Genomic DNA, 18,251 nt, shown 5'->3' with positions numbered 1-18,251 from the left:
TCAGCCTGATCAGAGGTAAGCACAGCCTCTGAGAAGCTCCCTATGTGTATCTTGTCAGCTCTGTCTGTCTGTCTTTCTGGCATGTACTGTCTCACTTCATTCCCCTGCCCCCGACCCCCAGTAGAGGCTTTCCTCCCTGAAAGCCCTGCATATGTGAAGCCTTGCTTCAGCTCTTCTTCTCCCATGAAGGAGCCATGAAGTTCTCTTCCGGACAGAGCTGGGACTGCTCTTGTGCTGATGTAACACCATCCGCCATCTTCTTTCTTACCTGCCTCTTTGGGCCTCAGGAACAGCCTTTGTCATTGCTGACAGGTGACAGTGCCATGCGCACTCCCAGGAAGACTGGTGGGGTGGGGCCAGTCCACCACCCTTCCCTTCGGCAGATTTGTTGAGCAAAGGGGCTCCCTGTCACCATGTCCTGGTGGCTTTGATGTGGTTGACTCCATGCTCACCCAGGGAAAATGAACTCCGTGTGTGTGGCTTCTTGTGAGGGCTGTTTGTGCCTGTGTTGCTGTTGGTTCTGAGTGTTCATGGGACGAGATCATCAAGGCTTCATTTTCCATTCTTGCTGGCATCATATGATGTGATTATATCTTGATTTTTTTCTAAAACTCTCAATATAAAGGGAAAAGTAAATTAATGAATTTAATAGGTAAAATAAGAGAAATAAAATTATAGGTGTAAAATTCCAGCTTAAATAGACATTTAGAAATGACACAGTGCCTGCCACTGAAGAATAGACTTTCTGGAAGCTCCTTCCTGTGACCTCCTTTTATTCAGCCCAGAGTTTTATTGTTGTTTTAGAGACACAGTCATGCACAGAGCTAGAATCACACTCACTAAATAGCTGAGGATGTCCCCAACTCCTGATCCTCTTGCCCCCACCTCCTGAGTGCCAGGATTCCAGGCACATCTGCCACAACTAGCCTTATCCCAAATTTTAAAATAAATTTGTAGGCGTCACTTTATGAATTGGTTGCATCCCCCAGGGAAAACTAGTTGAAAAAAATGAATGAGTTATTATAAACTGCTCTGAAAATTTTCCCACAGGTTAAATTAATTTTCCTAAATGAGTTATGTGGCTAAGCCAGAAATATAACTTATAAATAGACTTCCCCTTGGTTTATTAGTGATAGGAATCTGAAATCGTGTCCCTGCTTTCTGTTCCTACCCTGGAGCACTGTAGCTGTGAGTTTTAGATGTAAAACTAATGTCCTTGTTATCCTTTGGAAAGCCCCTCAGATAGGAAGTGTTACAGAAGTTGACAGGACATGATTGTATCGTAAACAAGGAGAACAGTGATGGTCTTCATGTTCTGGGGTCATTCGGGCAGCTTTATTCTCCATGACTTTATAGGCTATTCTAGACAAAGAAGCCGCTTTAAGGATTGGGGGAGGAATAGATGAAAGGCTTCCTGTGGGGAGTGGAAGTCTTAAGAGGAGCTGCTAGTGGTTGTCCTGACATCAGCAGTGACCATCACAGCATTGGCTCATCACCTCCAGTGAGTGGCACGCACTTTTCTGGTTAGTTGCTAATGTGTCTGAGTTAACTTTTTACTTTTTCACTACATTCTTCCTAACCAGCTACGTTATGAGGCAGGTGCCGTTATCACCCCAAGTGTGTGCGCTTCTTATGGAGGTTCATGTTTGAGCACCTGGAAGCTGGGGGTCAGGGCGGTCCCCCCGCTACCCCCCCTTCAAGGTGGACTGTTTCCTGTTCCTGGGCTTTCTGGTTAGGCCTAGAATGACTGTCCAGGGAGCCCCAGAGGTGTCCTATCTCTGCTTGCTTCCCACATGCTGGGATTACAAGCATATGTTACTATGCTCAGATTTTTATCTGGGTTCTTGCAGGTTGAATCTCAGTAAATCTAGGTCCTCAGGCTTGCATAGCAAGCATTTTAATGACTGAGCCATCTCCCCAGCCCCACCTGCCTACACCACTGTGAAGATACAGGGGTTCTATAGCGCATCACAATGGACATCTGACCTTGTCGGGTCCAGGCTGCCTATCTCTAGAGGCATTGAAGTTGCCACAAGTTGTCCCCACCCCCGACCTCCATTTCCCCACCCCAAGCTTCTCATCTTTAGTATGAAGTACTGATTTGTCTTGGATAGGAATAGATAATTATATAAGAAAACCCTTAGGTGGCATTATTCTCCTGCTATTCATTTATTCTGTAATTTTTGCTGAGCACTGACCCCATGTTGTCAATTCTAGAGATGGTTTTGGTACACAGAGTTGGCCCTTATGAAGTATATAAGGTCAGTTGAGAAGGAGCCATAGTAAAAAAAAAAGGCTATGATAGAGGGAAAAAAAGTATCACAGCTATGTGTTTGACAGAGTCACTGATGGGGAATTCCTTAGATATAGGAAGGAAGCCAGAGTTGGGGAATTAGTATGCAGGTTATATGGTACACTCACATGAATTCTTAAGGAGAGAGAATGTTGTGGTAGAAGTTACACAGTAGTACCAGGGCCTTGGGAACTTCTGTCTGGTGATAATATGAATTGTGATAAACTGAATTGGGGTGGTGGTTTCATTTGGCCAGACCTATCAATCCTCAGAGCCATTTCTCAGTAAATTGTGGTTTTTAAGAACAAATTCCTATTATATTAAAGTTTTGAAAAAGGCTCAAGTTTTGTTGAGATTAAAAATCTGTTTTGTATTAAATATCTGATGCGTGTTGATAATCTGTAGATAAGCCTAGAAGGAGAGATTGGACCTATTACATCCCATCTGACGCTGCAGCCTCTTGGTTCACAACCTAGCACAGCCTCTGTAATTTGGGGGCTGTGTTTTCTTAGAAGCCACACATTCTCAGATATTATAATTAGGGCTTAAATTTTCTCAAAGAGATTGAGCATTGTCCCCTAACCCTTCTTAAGAAGGAAGTGACATTACAATTCATAACAATAGCAAAATTACAGTTATAAAGTAGCAATGAAAACAGTTTTCCCTATGCCTCTATTTACATGCTTAATATGTTTATTGATTATAGTAGCTTGATGTTTATGTGTTGGCCCTGAATCATGTTTTGAACTACTGGTCTCCAGCTGGTGGTATGATTTTGTCAGTCCAGTAGAACCTAGCTGGAAGATGTAGGTCTCTAGTGATTGGTCTTGGAACATTCCACCTGGTCCTGGATTCCTGTTGCTGTCTCTGCTTACATGTCCTCTGTGATATGGACAGTCTCTTCCACAAGTTTTCAGCACTGTGAACTGAGATTTCCAGCAAATCTTTATTATCCATGATGGTCTGAAACTGTAGGTTGAAGCTAATATTTCCATTGTTAGTTGTTTCTGTATGGTGGTGCAGTAATAATAAGGTGGAAGTAATTAAGAGAATGGAAATCTTTAAATAATTTCACTCATGTTAATTTATTTTGTATGTCTCATGAAGTGAATTCAGGGAGTCTAGTTTGTTTTGGTAATAAGAAGCAAATAAGCCAGTTCATTTCTTTTAAAAAATCCTTTCAAATTGCATTGAATCTAAAGAAACGTTATGAGAGAAATACCAAAATTAAGCCATCCAGTCTCTGAATATGATGTATGCTTGAATTTATGTCAGTTTTATTCCTTTTATTGCTGTGGAATTGAAATATTATTAGATTCTTACATAGATTTTGTCAGACATATAACATATAACAAAGGACCACCCTATAACCTCAGTTATAGGGGCACAGAGATAGAAAACAGCAGAGTGCCTTACAAACCCAGGACCAATGACATTTCCAAAGCCAGGGATGGTTATATAAACTGAGTCTGAAGTGTGCATTATAGGAGATTATAAATATTACAAGTTTGAAGTATATACAATATAATGGTTATTGCAGATTACTTCATGGCAACACTTTTTTGTGTCTTACATTGTTATTTTTCTTTCTTAAAATCAAACAAACCATATTTTAAAAGTTTCTCTGTCTCTCTCTGTCTCTCTGTCTCTCTGTCTCTCTCTCTCTCTCTCTCTCTCACACACACACACACACACACACACACACACACACACACACACACGTAGTCCATATTCTGTTAGCCAACTACTCCTTGGCATAAGGTCTTCCCTGGAGTATGATTAATACACTGGTGACATACTCCATTAAAAAAAACAACTGATTTTCTTTCTCACGGAAGCTGTCAATTGCCAATACCTTCTTGGATGGGAGTGAGACTTTGTGTCCACTTCCCCTGTGTTGTGTTTGTGCAAGTCTTGTGCATGGTGCCACCGTTTCTGTGAGTTCATTATCTGTTAGTCCTGCTGTACCTGGAAGACAGTTTCCTCAGAGTCATCCATCATCTCTGGCTCCTACAGTTTTTCTGCCTCTTCTGCATAAATCACTGAGATTTGTGGGGAGGGGTTTGATGAAGATGTCCCTTTTAGGACTGATGCTCCAAAGTCTCACACTCTTTGACATTGTCCAGTTGTGATTCTCTGTGAACATGTAGTTTGTTGGTTGAGGAAGATATGGGAGGAGTTTGGGGAGGGGAAAGAATATGATCAAATATATTGTATAAAATTTAAAAAATGCCACATAATATTTCAATGTAACTGACATATTTTTAGACATTACCTTTACTTTTTAAAAAGTTTGTTAATATTGTTTTGCCTGATTGTAATAACTAAGGTGTTTTACCATTTTTCTGATTATTGGGAGCACAAACATTTAACACATAAGTAATTGAATATCTTAAAAATAAATTCATATTTAGCTTTAAAAAAAAAGAAAACAGTTTTATCATTAGGGGTCACTACAACATGAGGAACTGTATTATTTAAAGGTCATAGCTTTAGGAAGGTTGAGAACCAGTGCTCTGGTACATGACACACTCAAAAAACAAAAACAAAATAAACAATAAATAAAATAGTAACAATAGAATATTATCTTCATATATGTTGTTCCCTCTAGCCTAGTATTGTTCTTTTAAAATTTTTTTATTTTATTTTGTGTGTATGAGTGTTTTATTTTCATGTATGTTCACCACATGCCTGCCTTTTGCCTATGGTAGTTAGAAGAGGGTATTGGATCCCCTGGAACTAGAGTAACAGATGGTTGTGAGCTGCCATGTGGGTGCTGGGAATCAAACCAGGGGATTAAGCAAGTATCCTCCAAGGCCAACTGCTGATGGAGATGTGGACCACGAAGACTATGTTCTCTGGGCTCCAGGTGGCAACAGGAGACCTTGGGAACTGGACTAGAGGTCATCATGTTGTGTGTTGGCTGCATTTTACCAATGTCCTGAAATTTTGAATGAGGCCAAATTGAAAAGTAATTTACTAATGATAAGAGCTAAATATTCTTGGTAATACTCATGAGATAGCCTTGAATATGACACACCCAAACAGGAGAGTGTTACAAATGCTTTCTGGAAATGGCTGGATATTTAACATGCAGGAAGAGGGCTTCCTGACTCATGTGGGGGTGGCTGAACTGGTGGAGGATGGACAAACAAACCTTGAAAAGAACAAACCTGGCGACTGGGATGAGGATGGAATCCTGTGACTCCAAGAGCTGCATTTTGGCTGGGAGTTGGGGTGTGGCATTTAAGTGCAGTCTTCCTGCTCCTGCTTACATCTGAAGCAGAAAAGGGACATTAGTGAAAAAAAAATGGGTGAAGTGTGGTGAAAATTGATGATCATCTAAGGGTACTGTGCTTTGCATCTGTAGGAACTGTTGTCTCTGTGTGTGTCACACAGAGACATTTCTGTGTGTCTGAAATTGTTAGAAACTGTAGAAGTAACGCAGCCCCAGTGGGAAGAGCATGTAGGAGATTCAGTGATATTTTCCCCTTTCTAAAACCCAGTTCAGTGTAGGATGCCTGAGAGACTTTCCAGCTCGTGGCTCAGGGAAAACTGCATAGAGGGAAGGTTTGGACTATAAGAAAGAAGGCAAGGTCTTGCATCAAGAGCAGGAGCCCCTTTGAAATATAGCTGTTCCCCCCAGTGGAGTGGGTCAGCAGAGGCGAGCACTCGGTGCCGAGTATTGAGAACCTCACCTCCCCATCCACCCCATCTCAGTTCTCAGATGCCGAGGGCCATGGGAACTGGAAGATGTTTTTTTCCTGAGGAATCTGGACAGCCCAAGATGAAAGACCTAAGTACATTGTTATAGGAAATGGCCCCAGGGAAGCAAGCAGCCAGATGGCTCTGTTCTCAAGACCTGGGCCACAGGCTGTAACTGCAAGCTCTGGGTTGTCATCCTGCATGAGTGTATGACTCTTTAAACAAAAGAGTCAAGTATGAAGAGACGGCTGCTTGTGAGCACAGAGAGTAAAGGAAAGATTTGGGGGATAAGAAGTTATTAAAAGCTACCCTTGATTCCTCAGAGATAGAGGCATGCACACCAGACAAAGACGACTCTGTGTTTCTTTTAAGTTTTTTTTAAATTTATTTTATTTGTATGGGTGTTGTGCCTGAATGCATGTCTGTGCACAAGTATGTCTGGTACCCACAGGGACCAGAAGAGAGTGTTGGAACCCCAGAGCTGGAGTTACAGTTTTTATAGACATGCCATGTCTATGCTGACAATTAAACTTAAGTCCTCATGAAGAGCAGCCAGTGTTCTTAACTGCTGAGTCATCTCTCCAGTCCAGGAGGCTGTACTTTTAAAGCAAGAGAATAAGAACATATATTAAAAATAATCAAACTCAAAAGTCAAAAGTTGAAGTTGTAAATGATTTCCAGAGAGGAGTCTAAATATACAGATGTAGCCCATCTGGTCCCTCACCTGCCACCATAAGCAAATGCACAAGCCTTCATTCAGAACCATGGCCTGAGGTCCTCCTTGTCCTTGAGACACCTTTGCTAGATAATTGTAGCTGCCCTCCCTCATCCAACAAGCTTCTGTTTACAGCAAATGGAGACCATCACAGGATACCACAACTGGACCAGTGCCGAGATCAGCAGATTGTGGGAACCCAGCCCCAGTGGATACATGTGTAGCACAGCACCTTCATTTGTGGCTCAGACAACATTGTGGAAGAGGGGGCAGAGAGATTGTAAAAGCCAGAATTCCAGGAATCCTGATGAGAAACCATCTATCCTAGAAACGGCTGCATAAGCAAGACCAGGACAATGGCAATAGTAATAGATGTGCTGAAATGGAAGGTGGGAAAACCTCCTGAGTCCCACCCCTGGACAAAGAACTACAGGCAGCTAATGGCTGCTCGTGGAAGGAGAATTAGCCCCTCTCAGGGATGAGCCTCCTTATGGGGTGTTCAGTGTGGAGCGGTCAGTCCTGTAAATGTAAGCTTATCTCTGTCCTGCCCTGTCCCATGGCTGCTTCCCAAATTATCAGAGGCTTATATTAATTTTAAATGTTTGGCCATTAACTCAGGCTTGTTGCTAATTCTTACACTTAACCCATAATTCTTACCTATGTCTAGCCACATGGCATATAGCCTGTTACCTCATTTTCTACATGTCCTGCTTGCTCGTCATCTCCTGACTCTGTCTTCATCTTCATCCTCAGTTTGATTGTACCGTCTAACTTTATCTTGCCTCGCCATTGGCCAAAACTGCTTTATTATCACCCAATGAGAACAACACATATTCACAGCATACAGAAGGGCATATGTCAGTACAGCCCTGAAAACATATCCACACAACAACAAAAACAGACTCAGCAGATTGTGTGTGTGTGTGTGTGTGTGTGTGTGTATATAGTATTTACATGTAAGATACATATATGTAATAATAATAAAGAAAAATAAGCTATCAGTTTGGGAGTATATTTGCAAGGAGGGATCTTGGAAGGTGCTAGAGGGAGGAAGGGGATGGAGGAAGTGATATACTTTAATTAAAAAAATGTGTAAAATTTAAAAATGGGAACGATCATGTGATAATTTAAAAAGCTAAAGTAAATCCATGCTGATATAGAAAAGAATCAGGCAGTCCATCAGAAGGCCTGCAGCTATATGGAACTCAGATCAATCACAACTGGAAAGTTGTAACTCTGTACTAATCCTTCATCACTTATTAAATCTAGAGTTAGAAGGTGTAGCTTTCTAAATTATGGAGACTCATGTCTGACTGCTTATAACCAGGTTCATAATGAAACTTAAGAAATAAAGCAAATACATTCTTTTAGATTCTAGACAGTATGTCCCTCCTGTGGCCCACAAGCCTCACCACCCCAGGATAGCTAGGAATTGGGCCTAATACAAAATTGTAAATTTACTTAAGAAGTTGGATTTTTTTTTTTTTTTGCAATTTTTAAAAAACTCAAATGTATGTTTCTTAGAATAAACTCTGTATTACAAGGTGTTACAATGTCAAAAGGTACAATACTCCAGAGGGAAAACTAAACCAGTGTACCAGTGATGAGGAATCAGCCTGGGATCATATTCTCAAAGTGTTTAAAACTGCAGAAATTTCCATCCTAGAAATCCAGATCACCAGCTATATGATGAGGTAAAATAAAAACATTTTCAGACAAAGCAGATGCCCAGGCAAAAAAAACTCCTAGAGGAGATGGTCTGCCAAAGGAAGGATCAGCCAACAAAAACAGTACGTAGGTCTAGAATCTAAGAGATTCTGATAAAAACAGATGCGGAGGATCCCAGGAATGTGGCTGACGTGATCCCAGGTGGTTAACAGCGTCTAGAAAATCTACACGTCCCTGGTGCCTTTGACTTTGCTGAGGCCGTAGACAAGAAGAGAACGTGGGGGCAGCATGGCTACAGTAGCTGCATCGTCCCTGAGCCTGTCCTAGGATGGGAGGTCATCAGAAGAGAGTGGCCCCATCTTTGCGGCACTTCTTTTTAGGCCTCTGTAGTTATAGGTAGTCACATTAGATGGAGCAGCTGATGACACATACGGAGAGAGCACAGATCCAAAGACCTGCAGAGCTGAGCCCGCCCAGCTCTCCAGCATGGAGACCATGGCCGAAACAGGTACTGGCAAACGCTTTCCCGTACCAAGCCAGAGAGTAAATCCTTTAGGGTTTCAACCAAGTGGAGGTTCTAATATGATGAGGGGTTGTTTATCACTTAGTTGGTGAAAATCGATATAGTCAAAGAGGATATTTTTTTAGCGTAGACTCACGAATACAAAGAATAAGATTTTTTTGTGAGGACAGCATTTTGCTTACTTAGAATTCAGGGTCCCCATCATCTGAGTCACCAGTGCTCCCATCCTGCCTCCTGGGTCAGTAAGCGTCTGAGTTGATGGGGTATGTTGGTTTCCTGGTGGCATGTCCAGGACCGCCTGCATTCTCTTCATCTCCTTTTGTGATTCATTACAGTGCAGACTAATTACTTCAAAGTCAAGATGGCCTGACAGGCTGTTGCATAGCACATGGATTTTGAGATACAAAGTTTTCTTTTTACTCCATCGGTGTCTAGGTTGTAGATTCTAGAAAACCCTTCTGAACATAGTTTGAGCTTTAAGTTTGTGTGGAAATGGAAGTGTATTGACACACAGGAAAGCACACAAAGTACCCATGACTCTTCACGGTTTGCACACTGCTGACTGTAGCTGGGCAGGTGAGACCCTGATGATAGTTCTACTTTGACTCACTTTGTTCAATGATAGGCAAAGTGAACTGAGGCAGTGTACGTACCCAAAAGTGCTCTACCATTGGGCCACAACATAGCTCTTTTTCAGACGGACCTTGAATTTGCTTTGTAGCCCAGGCTAGTCTTAAACTTAGTTCCCCCTGCTTGAGACATTCAAGTATCTGTTACTTTCATTTTTAATAGAAACATAATAACCCCACATACAATTACAGTGGGCTCTAATGTCTCAGCACGTTTATATTGTGTGTTTTAAATCAAGGTATTTGACATATTCCTCACATTTTTACATTTGTTGTTTTTTGTTTTGAAAGATTCACTATAATATTTTGTTTGTAGTTATCCCACTGTGCCATAGGACACCAGAACTCTGTCCTCCTTGAAAATAGCTTTGTATGCATTGAGCAGTCTCTTTCCATACCTACCACTTGTGTGTGTGTGTGTGTGTGTGTGTGTGTGTGTGTGTGTGTGTGTGTGTGTGTGTATACATGTGCAGGTACAATGTAACTGATCCCAGTAATTATGAAAAAAAAAAAAAAAGTAGCTCACCACTTTGGAGGCTGGAAGTCCAGGAAGGATAGTATTGTCATTCTGTTCCTAGACCTCCTGTGCTGTGCCACTCCAGGCCTATGGCAGGACAGCAGGAATTATGTACAAGCAAAGATCACATGGTGAGACAGGAAGTGAGGAATTCAGAGATGAGCTTGTAGGAACTAACACAGCCCACTAGAACAAGACTAGTTAGTCCCTTCTAGAATTCCCCAATGAAGTAGGTACCTCCATCAAGTCCCACCCCTTAATGCCACAGCATGGGCTAATCCTCCCCTACACAAACATTGTCAATTCCAAACCTTGCACACCCAGCTTCTGTTAGCACTTATTACACCAAATCACACCACCTACCATACTGAAACATCGTGTTTCCATGTATTAAGAGAGTGAAAATCTAACTTCAGGCAGATCCATTGGCTGGGTGTGGACACAGGCTGGCCCTTGTCCATAGTGAAGGGAATGAGAATTCACACACGCTTTTCCTTCCCTGTGGATAATTAAGAGTGAGTTTGAAGAGTGTTGTGGGGATGATCAGGCAGATGCTGTCTTTGGGGAGAGGCTGAGATGACCGTGGGGAATTGACCAAGCCTGTGTTTGCCAACCCACATGGCAGGAATGGAAGCCAGTGTACTGGGTTCCTGGGAACCATGCACCAGGTCACAAGTGTGGCTTGAGCTTTCAGGGTCTTTGATGTCTGCCTGGCTTTTCCTCTTCCTCTCCTGCCACTCCCACAAGAACTGTCAGACAAATTTTTTTGTAACAAGCATCCAGTGTCCAGCAAGCACCTCTCACAGGCCACACCCTATCTTCTCTTAGAAGGGCTGTGCAGACAGACATGAGACATCTCTCCTAGCAACTCCTAAAATTTGGGTCAGCACCACCCATTGGCCCTAGTGTCTTTTGAGACCTCTGTTTCTATATTGTTGCTTCTGTTTCTCTTGTTTTCCTGTTTGTGTGGGTAAATTACAGCCCATCAAGAGGAGGAGAGTGGAGGCTCCCGGATCTGGAATTATGTTTTACAGGTACTACTGGACACTTAGCAGATAACTTGACAAGTGAACACACGAGCAGGAGGCAGCTGACCACAGATGAGAACTATGTGGCATCTGAAATCTGACCCTTGCATCTTATAATCACCCGCTTTCTATGCCTTTCTACAACCATGTGTAACTTTTAAAATGATGCTTAATTACATTTAATATGCATAGAAATAAAAAATTTAACTACATGATAAATGTGATTTACTTATTAAGAACTGGTAAAAATAAGTCATTATGCAACTGTATAAAGGAATATAAACCATACTATAAAATATTCAGAGCATGTTTCAGTTGAAAACTTCCAGAGATCGTAGGCAGCACATACAGTATAATCTGACTCTATGTCCAGTTTTCCTCCTGCTCTGCCCCTTGTTCTCTGTACACATTTGCATGTTTACACGTTTGCATGTATATCACTGTATGCTCACACTTTCTTACATTCTACAAAATTCCTACAGTAAATAGACTTGTGGTAGTGAATCATTATTGTTTTATATTTTCTGGGTCATGAATACGTGTCTAAACTGATTGAGGAAAAACTAAGAGAAGACATGCATAGATCTCAAGAATCAAAAGTGAGGAGAATACTCTTTGATGGTGTTACCCAGTAGAAAGTCCTGACATCTGTGGATAGATGGAAGTTAAGTAATTGTGGTTTGTAGCATTCATTTCAAACAAACACTATCATTTTATTTATTTTAATTAAAAATATAAGGGTAAAGTACTATTTTTGCAGAAAATAATGTTGCTTTCTGAGAAGTCTGTCTGTCTGTCTTAGAATATTACCTACTCAGCCCTTTTCTGTTTATCTGCTGTTCTGAAGTCCCTCAGGTTTCCAATACCCAATTCAGTAAGGCAGTGAGTTCCTCTTTCCTCCCTAGAGGTCTGGTTTCAAATAGCAGCTAACAGGGTGGAGGAGTTCCACCTGGTGTCCAGCTCTCAGCATCTTGACCTGGCAGGAGGCCAAGGTGTCTGTAGTAAAGCTTGCTACCCAGACTGCATCTGATGACTGCTGTGGAGGAGTAAACACTGAGTTTGTGTGGGTGCAGAGGACAGGAAGGCAATCTGACAGAAACCAGGAGTGACAGGTTGCTGAGGAAGCAAGTGGCATCTGTCAGGTTCATCACTTCCTTCAGAAAATGGCTAATTCCATTTCTTTCCTCCTAATGCCTCTGTTACAGGGGCACCCTCCAGTCTAAAAATTGGCTTGCAACAGAATGAGCTGCACCCAAAAAAAGCCCTTCAGTTCTATAAACGCACAAGTGTGTCTTTGTGCATGCCATACTGACCGTGCTTTCCTACCCCAAACAGGAAGCTGTCAAAGCAGCAATAATAGAGGAGCAGAAGAGAAGTGAAAGGGCCATGGAGGAGGCAGTAAAGAGAACAAGAGACGAGCTGGTGGAGTACGTGAGGGAGCAGAGGAGGGTAAGTGTCCTGTGTGAATCCCTGCTTTGTGCAAGCTCTGTCACAGCAGAGGCTTTCACGTGTGATATGGTGTTGAGATATTGAAAAATACCCTCTGTATAAAATTTGTAATCTCCTTGGAGGTTATTTTCTCGAATATATTAAATATATTAATATATTTATTAATATATTAATATATTAATATATTAATTAATATTAATATTAATATATTGATATATTAATATATTAATTAATATTAATATATTAATATATTAAACAATTATCTCTAGATATCCTATTAGACAAGAACCAAGCAACAATGAGCACTCAGGAAGATAGTTTTGGACTTGAGAGGGGCTGCCATGTGTTTATAGATTCCTTTAATTCTTGTAGGCACTTGCATATGCTCTTGAGCCTTCTTTGTTAACCTGACTGTGGTCCTAACAGATTTCATGACAGTCAGCAAATAAATATCACATTGCTCTGGTTCTGTTTTAGAGCAGGTCAGAGCATGCTATTCAGAATTCAGAAAACAAGCTGCGGGGACTAGAAAGTAGAACAGATTTCACTTACTGTCTTTCCACAAACCTGGAGTATAATAGGCAATGTAAGAAGTACTGCTAAATGGGGTGTGTAATCACTATAATAAGGATGTAACGTGTTACACTAAAGCGTTTTCATAAGTTTTGTTTACATGCCTAACATATGCATGTAAAATATAGTAATTCTTATATACCACATGCACATACATACTATAAACTATCAGGCGTTCTACACCATAGCAAGCGGAACGGTGTATAAGGAAATTTGGTGCATCGTGTCTAAACGTAATTGTCGGCTGAATGGCCGAGTGGAAGGTGTTGGCTGCTGACCTTTAGTCAGCGGCAAAGCTCTAAGAGTGCAGGGAGGTCAGGGCCACTCCAGGCCTGTGCTCCCTGCTTGAAGTCAAGTCTGTATGGTGCAAAGAAAATTCCTCATATCTGTGAGTCCTGTTAGATTTCAGCAAATAGTTTGTCATCAGAATACAAAATCGATAAGGAATGTTTCCAGATAAGTAGTCTACTACAGAAGCACTCTATATGTGGTTATATCTTTGAGCACCTTGCTTTGGGATTGTTGGTTTTTTTTTAAGTGTTTTCACCCTGATTCGTGATAGATTTTCATATTCTGAACTCAAAAGTGAAGTTGGTATTTTAATTATATGTCAATGTTTCCCACAGAGGTTATTTCAGATTATCCAGTTTATGAGCTGTGCCCAGAGGAATAGCAGATGCACATGGATTAATTGGAATAGTGAAGAAACACAGATTTAAAATCAATGTAGGGGTTCTTCTAGGTCCTTCCTTTCTATCGTCTTTTCTTCTTTAATGTTCTCCTTATAACACTCAGCATGAAATCTGCCACCTCAGTAGTATGACGTCTCCCAGGCGTCGTCACTGGCTCTAGGTTCTTGTAGAATGGCTCAGTAGAAGTTATTCATTGTTCTGACTGAAAGGCTGTTGGCTCATTAGTGGCTGCCTCTTTCCCCTCCCCTCACCCCAGTTCTATGAATTGGACTTCTCTGAACCCCAGTGTGAGTGAGTTGGCAGAACAGGGTGTGCTCTGCTTCCTTGTTCCCATTAGCCTGATGCCCTCAAGGCTCCTGGGTGGGTCACATAATCCAGACTTTCTTCTTCAAGGCTGAGTGGTATGTTTTATGTGTATATTCTCTTAATTTGTCTGTTGATAGACATTCAGATTGTTTCTGAATACTTAATATAATTTCCTGAATCAATCAGTCTATATTTGAAATGTAAATCTGCACTGGGATTATAGCAAAGCACATTTACAAGATCATTTGGGGGTAATTTTTTTTCAAAACTCTTACTTTTCTGTATTATGTAGCTACCATAAAAGTATCTGGTTAAGATTAAGAATGCCTTTTTTAGGTTCCTCTAACCCCTATATGTCAATTTAATGTCTAAAAAGAACTAATTATGGGCTAGGCCATTTGACCTGTGTTCCTCCAAATCTGTTAAGGGCCTATCAGTTACCTCTTTGTGAGAAGTAGCCTGATTTGATATGTAAAGTTCATTGACAACAGTGTCAGTGACGGTGCAGCAGAATCAGGCTCCATTGTGCCGTAAGATTCTCGCGGCTTGCTTTCTTGTATTATGTTATTGCATGTTGTGGTCATGCCTTAGTGATAGGCTACACCAGCTGGAGCGAGGATGTACACCCTGTGCCATGTCCATACTTGTTCTGAGCACTGTCTTCAGCACGTTAATAAAAATTACCCAGCAGCCACTTGTTGGTAGGTGGGTTTTGCTGATTGAAATGTGTATTCAGCTCAGTGTTGGCGCTGTCATTTACTGTGTGAGTTCTGAAACCTTATCCCACTCCTGTTACCGATTCCCGGGAGATCACAGCCCTCTTACGTAGAAAAATTGGAAAAATTACCACTTGCCCTAGGCTTGCAGTTGTATTGGTGACACTGTGAGAAACTTTTGAGTATCTGGGTATTTTGTCTTTGCAAAGGGAAAAGCTAACTTTGAAAAGTCCATGAAAATGCCCATAGTGAAAGCAGCAGCTGTTAATATGTCTTTTTATGTCACTCTTGAAAATTTTAGATTCTTAATTCTGTATTTGCTTCTAAAATAACATATTTACCGTGTAAAGTTAATTTTAATATATTATCTTGGGACTTAGAAAAACTAGAGCTTATAAACTAACTTAGAGGAAATGTTTTTCGCTTTGTTTTATTTTAGCAAATTCCTGTTATTCTTGTCTCTTTCCAAAAAAAAAAAAAAACGTAATTGGGGCAACTCATCTCCACCTCTTCCTTTGGAAGATAGTTTTTTGTTTTTTGTTTTGTTTTGATCAAATAACATTTTCAGTATAAAAATTTTCCTTAACTTTCTTTAGCTCTTTAAAAACAAAAAAACCCTAGATCAAGCTTAGGATTTTCAACTCAGATTCCTTAGAAACCCTTAAGACCTTGGTTCCAGCTGGCCTTAAATTTGTCTCTAGAATAGCCTTGAAGTTTTGAGAAGTCTTTGCTGGTGGAAGTCTCCTGTGGAGCTAGGCCTTGCTCTGTGGGTCCTTCAGCAGCATCAGACCCTTGCCAAAGCCCTGAAAGTTTGAAATGAACACTACTCCACTCCACATTTCCCCGTATGGTTTTACTTTTATAGGACTGAGAAATATGGAATAGAAGAGTCAAAATGCTAAAATTCTCAAATAACTTAAAAATTTTTTCCCATAGTGTAAAATACAGGTCACCATAAGAGGTAATAGCTTTTTCTACATGTCTAAATCAGTAACTTTCTGATCAATCATTCAATGCTATTGAATGTTAAAAATATACCCAGGATACTAGAATTAATACTGAACTCATACTGTGAAAAGTCTGAATGGCGTTTTTTGTTTCGTTCCTATGAGTGTCATCAACAGAGGTGCTGTTAAATGTTGTGTACAGCTGTCATTCATCTAGTCCAAACATCTAGGATGATAGAGTAACCTTTATGCACTAGTTAAGAAGTCTCAGTGCATGCTCAGATTTCTCCAGCACTATTCACACAGTACTGCACCACAAAAAAAAAAAAAAATGTATAATCAAAATATCCTACTAATAAGAATTTTTGTGATTAATTTGTGATTAATTGGAAAATAAATTAATAATGAGACATTTTGGGTGTTTAAAATGATTATAAATAAATATTCAGCCCAGTCATAATTTTAAAAAGTCCTCTGCAAAACCTGTCCTTCTAAGGCCAAGGGAAAATGTTATATCAGTTTTGTAAATTTGGTGTGGAATAGAAAAACTTAATTTTTAGCGTAGCTCTCCAAAAGTTTTCCATAGTATCTGCTAGTTGTCTACTAGTCAGTGGGCTTAGTTCTCTTGTCCTGTGTTGACAGGACAGAGAATGAACTGCACACAGAAAAGCCCGGGATGTTTAGGCCAGATGTCTACCCTGAGCATTGGCTGTGTACCACAGGCACACTGACTGGCAACCACACTGCATCCTGCTGAATTTAAATTGTGCTTTCAGACTCTTGCGGTACCTGCCATTCTAGATCGGGATGGGCCAGATCCACCCTACTGCTTGTTTATGACATTCCAGGAACACTCAGCTTTGCTTTGTGCTGCAGCAGCTGAGTAGAACACCTGCCATGTGTTATTGAAGCATCACTGACTTCGATCAGGTGTCCAAGGGCTGCCAGTCAGCCCTTGAATTCTCTCACCATGGAACTAGGCAGTTGTCATTCGCTCGTGTTCTGAAGAACTCTCTCCCTTGTCATATATATAAACCGCCAGAACATCTGTTACAGCAAACATCAGTAGTGCCACAGGCTTTGTTTGGTATAAAGGAGAGAATGCAATGGGAAAGATCAGACACTTCTTGGGGGAGGAAGAATTTGTGGTTTATAATGACCCATAGGAGTTCCAGCCCATCCCATAAGTTCAGACTGGTACACATGAGCTCTCCATGAGGGAGGAAGTGAGAATAGCATCCAGCAAGCAGCGGCCACTCACAGCCAGGCGGTGATTCCTAAAAATAAAATCTCATCCAAATGTAATAAAAGATTATTATTTTTTCCTCTTAAGAACCAGAATTATGGCCTGTGTTTTCAAAATCATCTCCAGGAAAATAACCTTCACTTGGGAGGATTCTTTTAATTTAGATTTTTAGAGGGGAGTAAGGAGCAATTATCTTTACTTCAAAGATTTGAGGCCAAGACATTGTCAGGATTTCTTAATTATAGCTGGTCTCTTTAAGGCTGGCTATGCTGCAGTTCTCTGGGGTTTCGCTTCCATCTTAAGCTGTTAAAGGCAACATTGAGCCAATGTGAACTTACTTTACTTCTGATAATTTCAGTTACTGGAATTACAGACAACTCTAGAGAGCAGGTCACATCACCATGCTCCCTTGTTTCTTGTCTAGTACGTTAACACTTTGCTCCTCGCAGTTGTGACATTCTACCCAGAGTGTGATGACATGTTTCTTGACAGCTGCTGAGTGTCTTGAGGGCTTTTCAGTTCTTGCTGTAAATTGGTTGCATTAGAGGAGTTACTCTCTACATTGTTGATACACCCCTGCAGAAGCAGTGCCATTTTTCTGCTTCCCACCCCCACCCCTGCTTCCTTTATCCTAATTAATCATCCTTCTGTATGGCCTGGGCCAGCTCTGTAGTCAGAAAAGGATAAACTCAGGAGTGTGTCAGTGTTGGGACCCACAGGATCTGCTGCGGCTTTTGGTTTGGATGTCATGTTTGAGTTTGCTTTTCTGGACTGCGGCACGTGGGGGTGGGACCTGCTCCTTCACAGTTGTGCTTTCTGGTGACTTGGGTTTAGTGCCTAAGTGGGCTTAGCCTTCATTTTCATTTAAACCATTAGAATTTTACATTCTAAATATATAACATTTTGTACATGTCAGCTGGCCTCTAGAAAGTTGTTGAAAGTCAATAAAGTCAGCTAGTTGGAGCTACCTTGCTAAGTGGCCCCCAGTGGGCACTCTCCCTAAATGTGAAGCATAGAAAATTTTTATTTAGAGGAAAGCTAGCAAAGCCAACAAACTATGAAGGCTTAAAGGGTCCTTGCAGCTTTCGGTATCAATACAAGTAGACTCTAGATGCTGATTTCTGTCCTAAATTCTTCCTTGAAGGTTTCTTTTATAAAATACACTTTAATCTTAAACCTACCTCAGTTTCTCATTTCTTGACCTTCATTCTTGATCTGAAGTGTCATTGCATAAGAAGACTCTT

General features: G+C 40.9%; 1 protein-coding gene across 6 annotated transcripts in view; it reads left to right on the top strand.

The window, feature by feature from the left end:
• Nucleotides 1-18,251, top strand: part of Ccdc91 (coiled-coil domain containing 91) — a 175,052-nt gene that overhangs the window by 135,655 nt on the left and 21,146 nt on the right. For all 6 annotated transcript variants that reach the window (XM_028891644.2, XM_028891643.2, XM_028891645.2 and 3 more), the window contains one exon: nt 12,414-12,527. In XM_028891644.2, coding sequence (XP_028747477.1) covers nt 12,414-12,527 — 114 coding nt within the window. The remainder of the gene's footprint in view (nt 1-12,413; nt 12,528-18,251) is intronic.

The sequence above is a fragment of the Peromyscus leucopus genome, chromosome 3 (assembly GCF_004664715.2).
Source record: "Peromyscus leucopus breed LL Stock chromosome 3, UCI_PerLeu_2.1, whole genome shotgun sequence".
In the NCBI taxonomy this organism is placed as follows: domain Eukaryota; kingdom Metazoa; phylum Chordata; class Mammalia; order Rodentia; family Cricetidae; genus Peromyscus; species Peromyscus leucopus.
The sequence above is the reverse complement of the archived record's forward strand: the minus strand, read 5'-3'. Positions and strand labels throughout refer to the sequence as shown.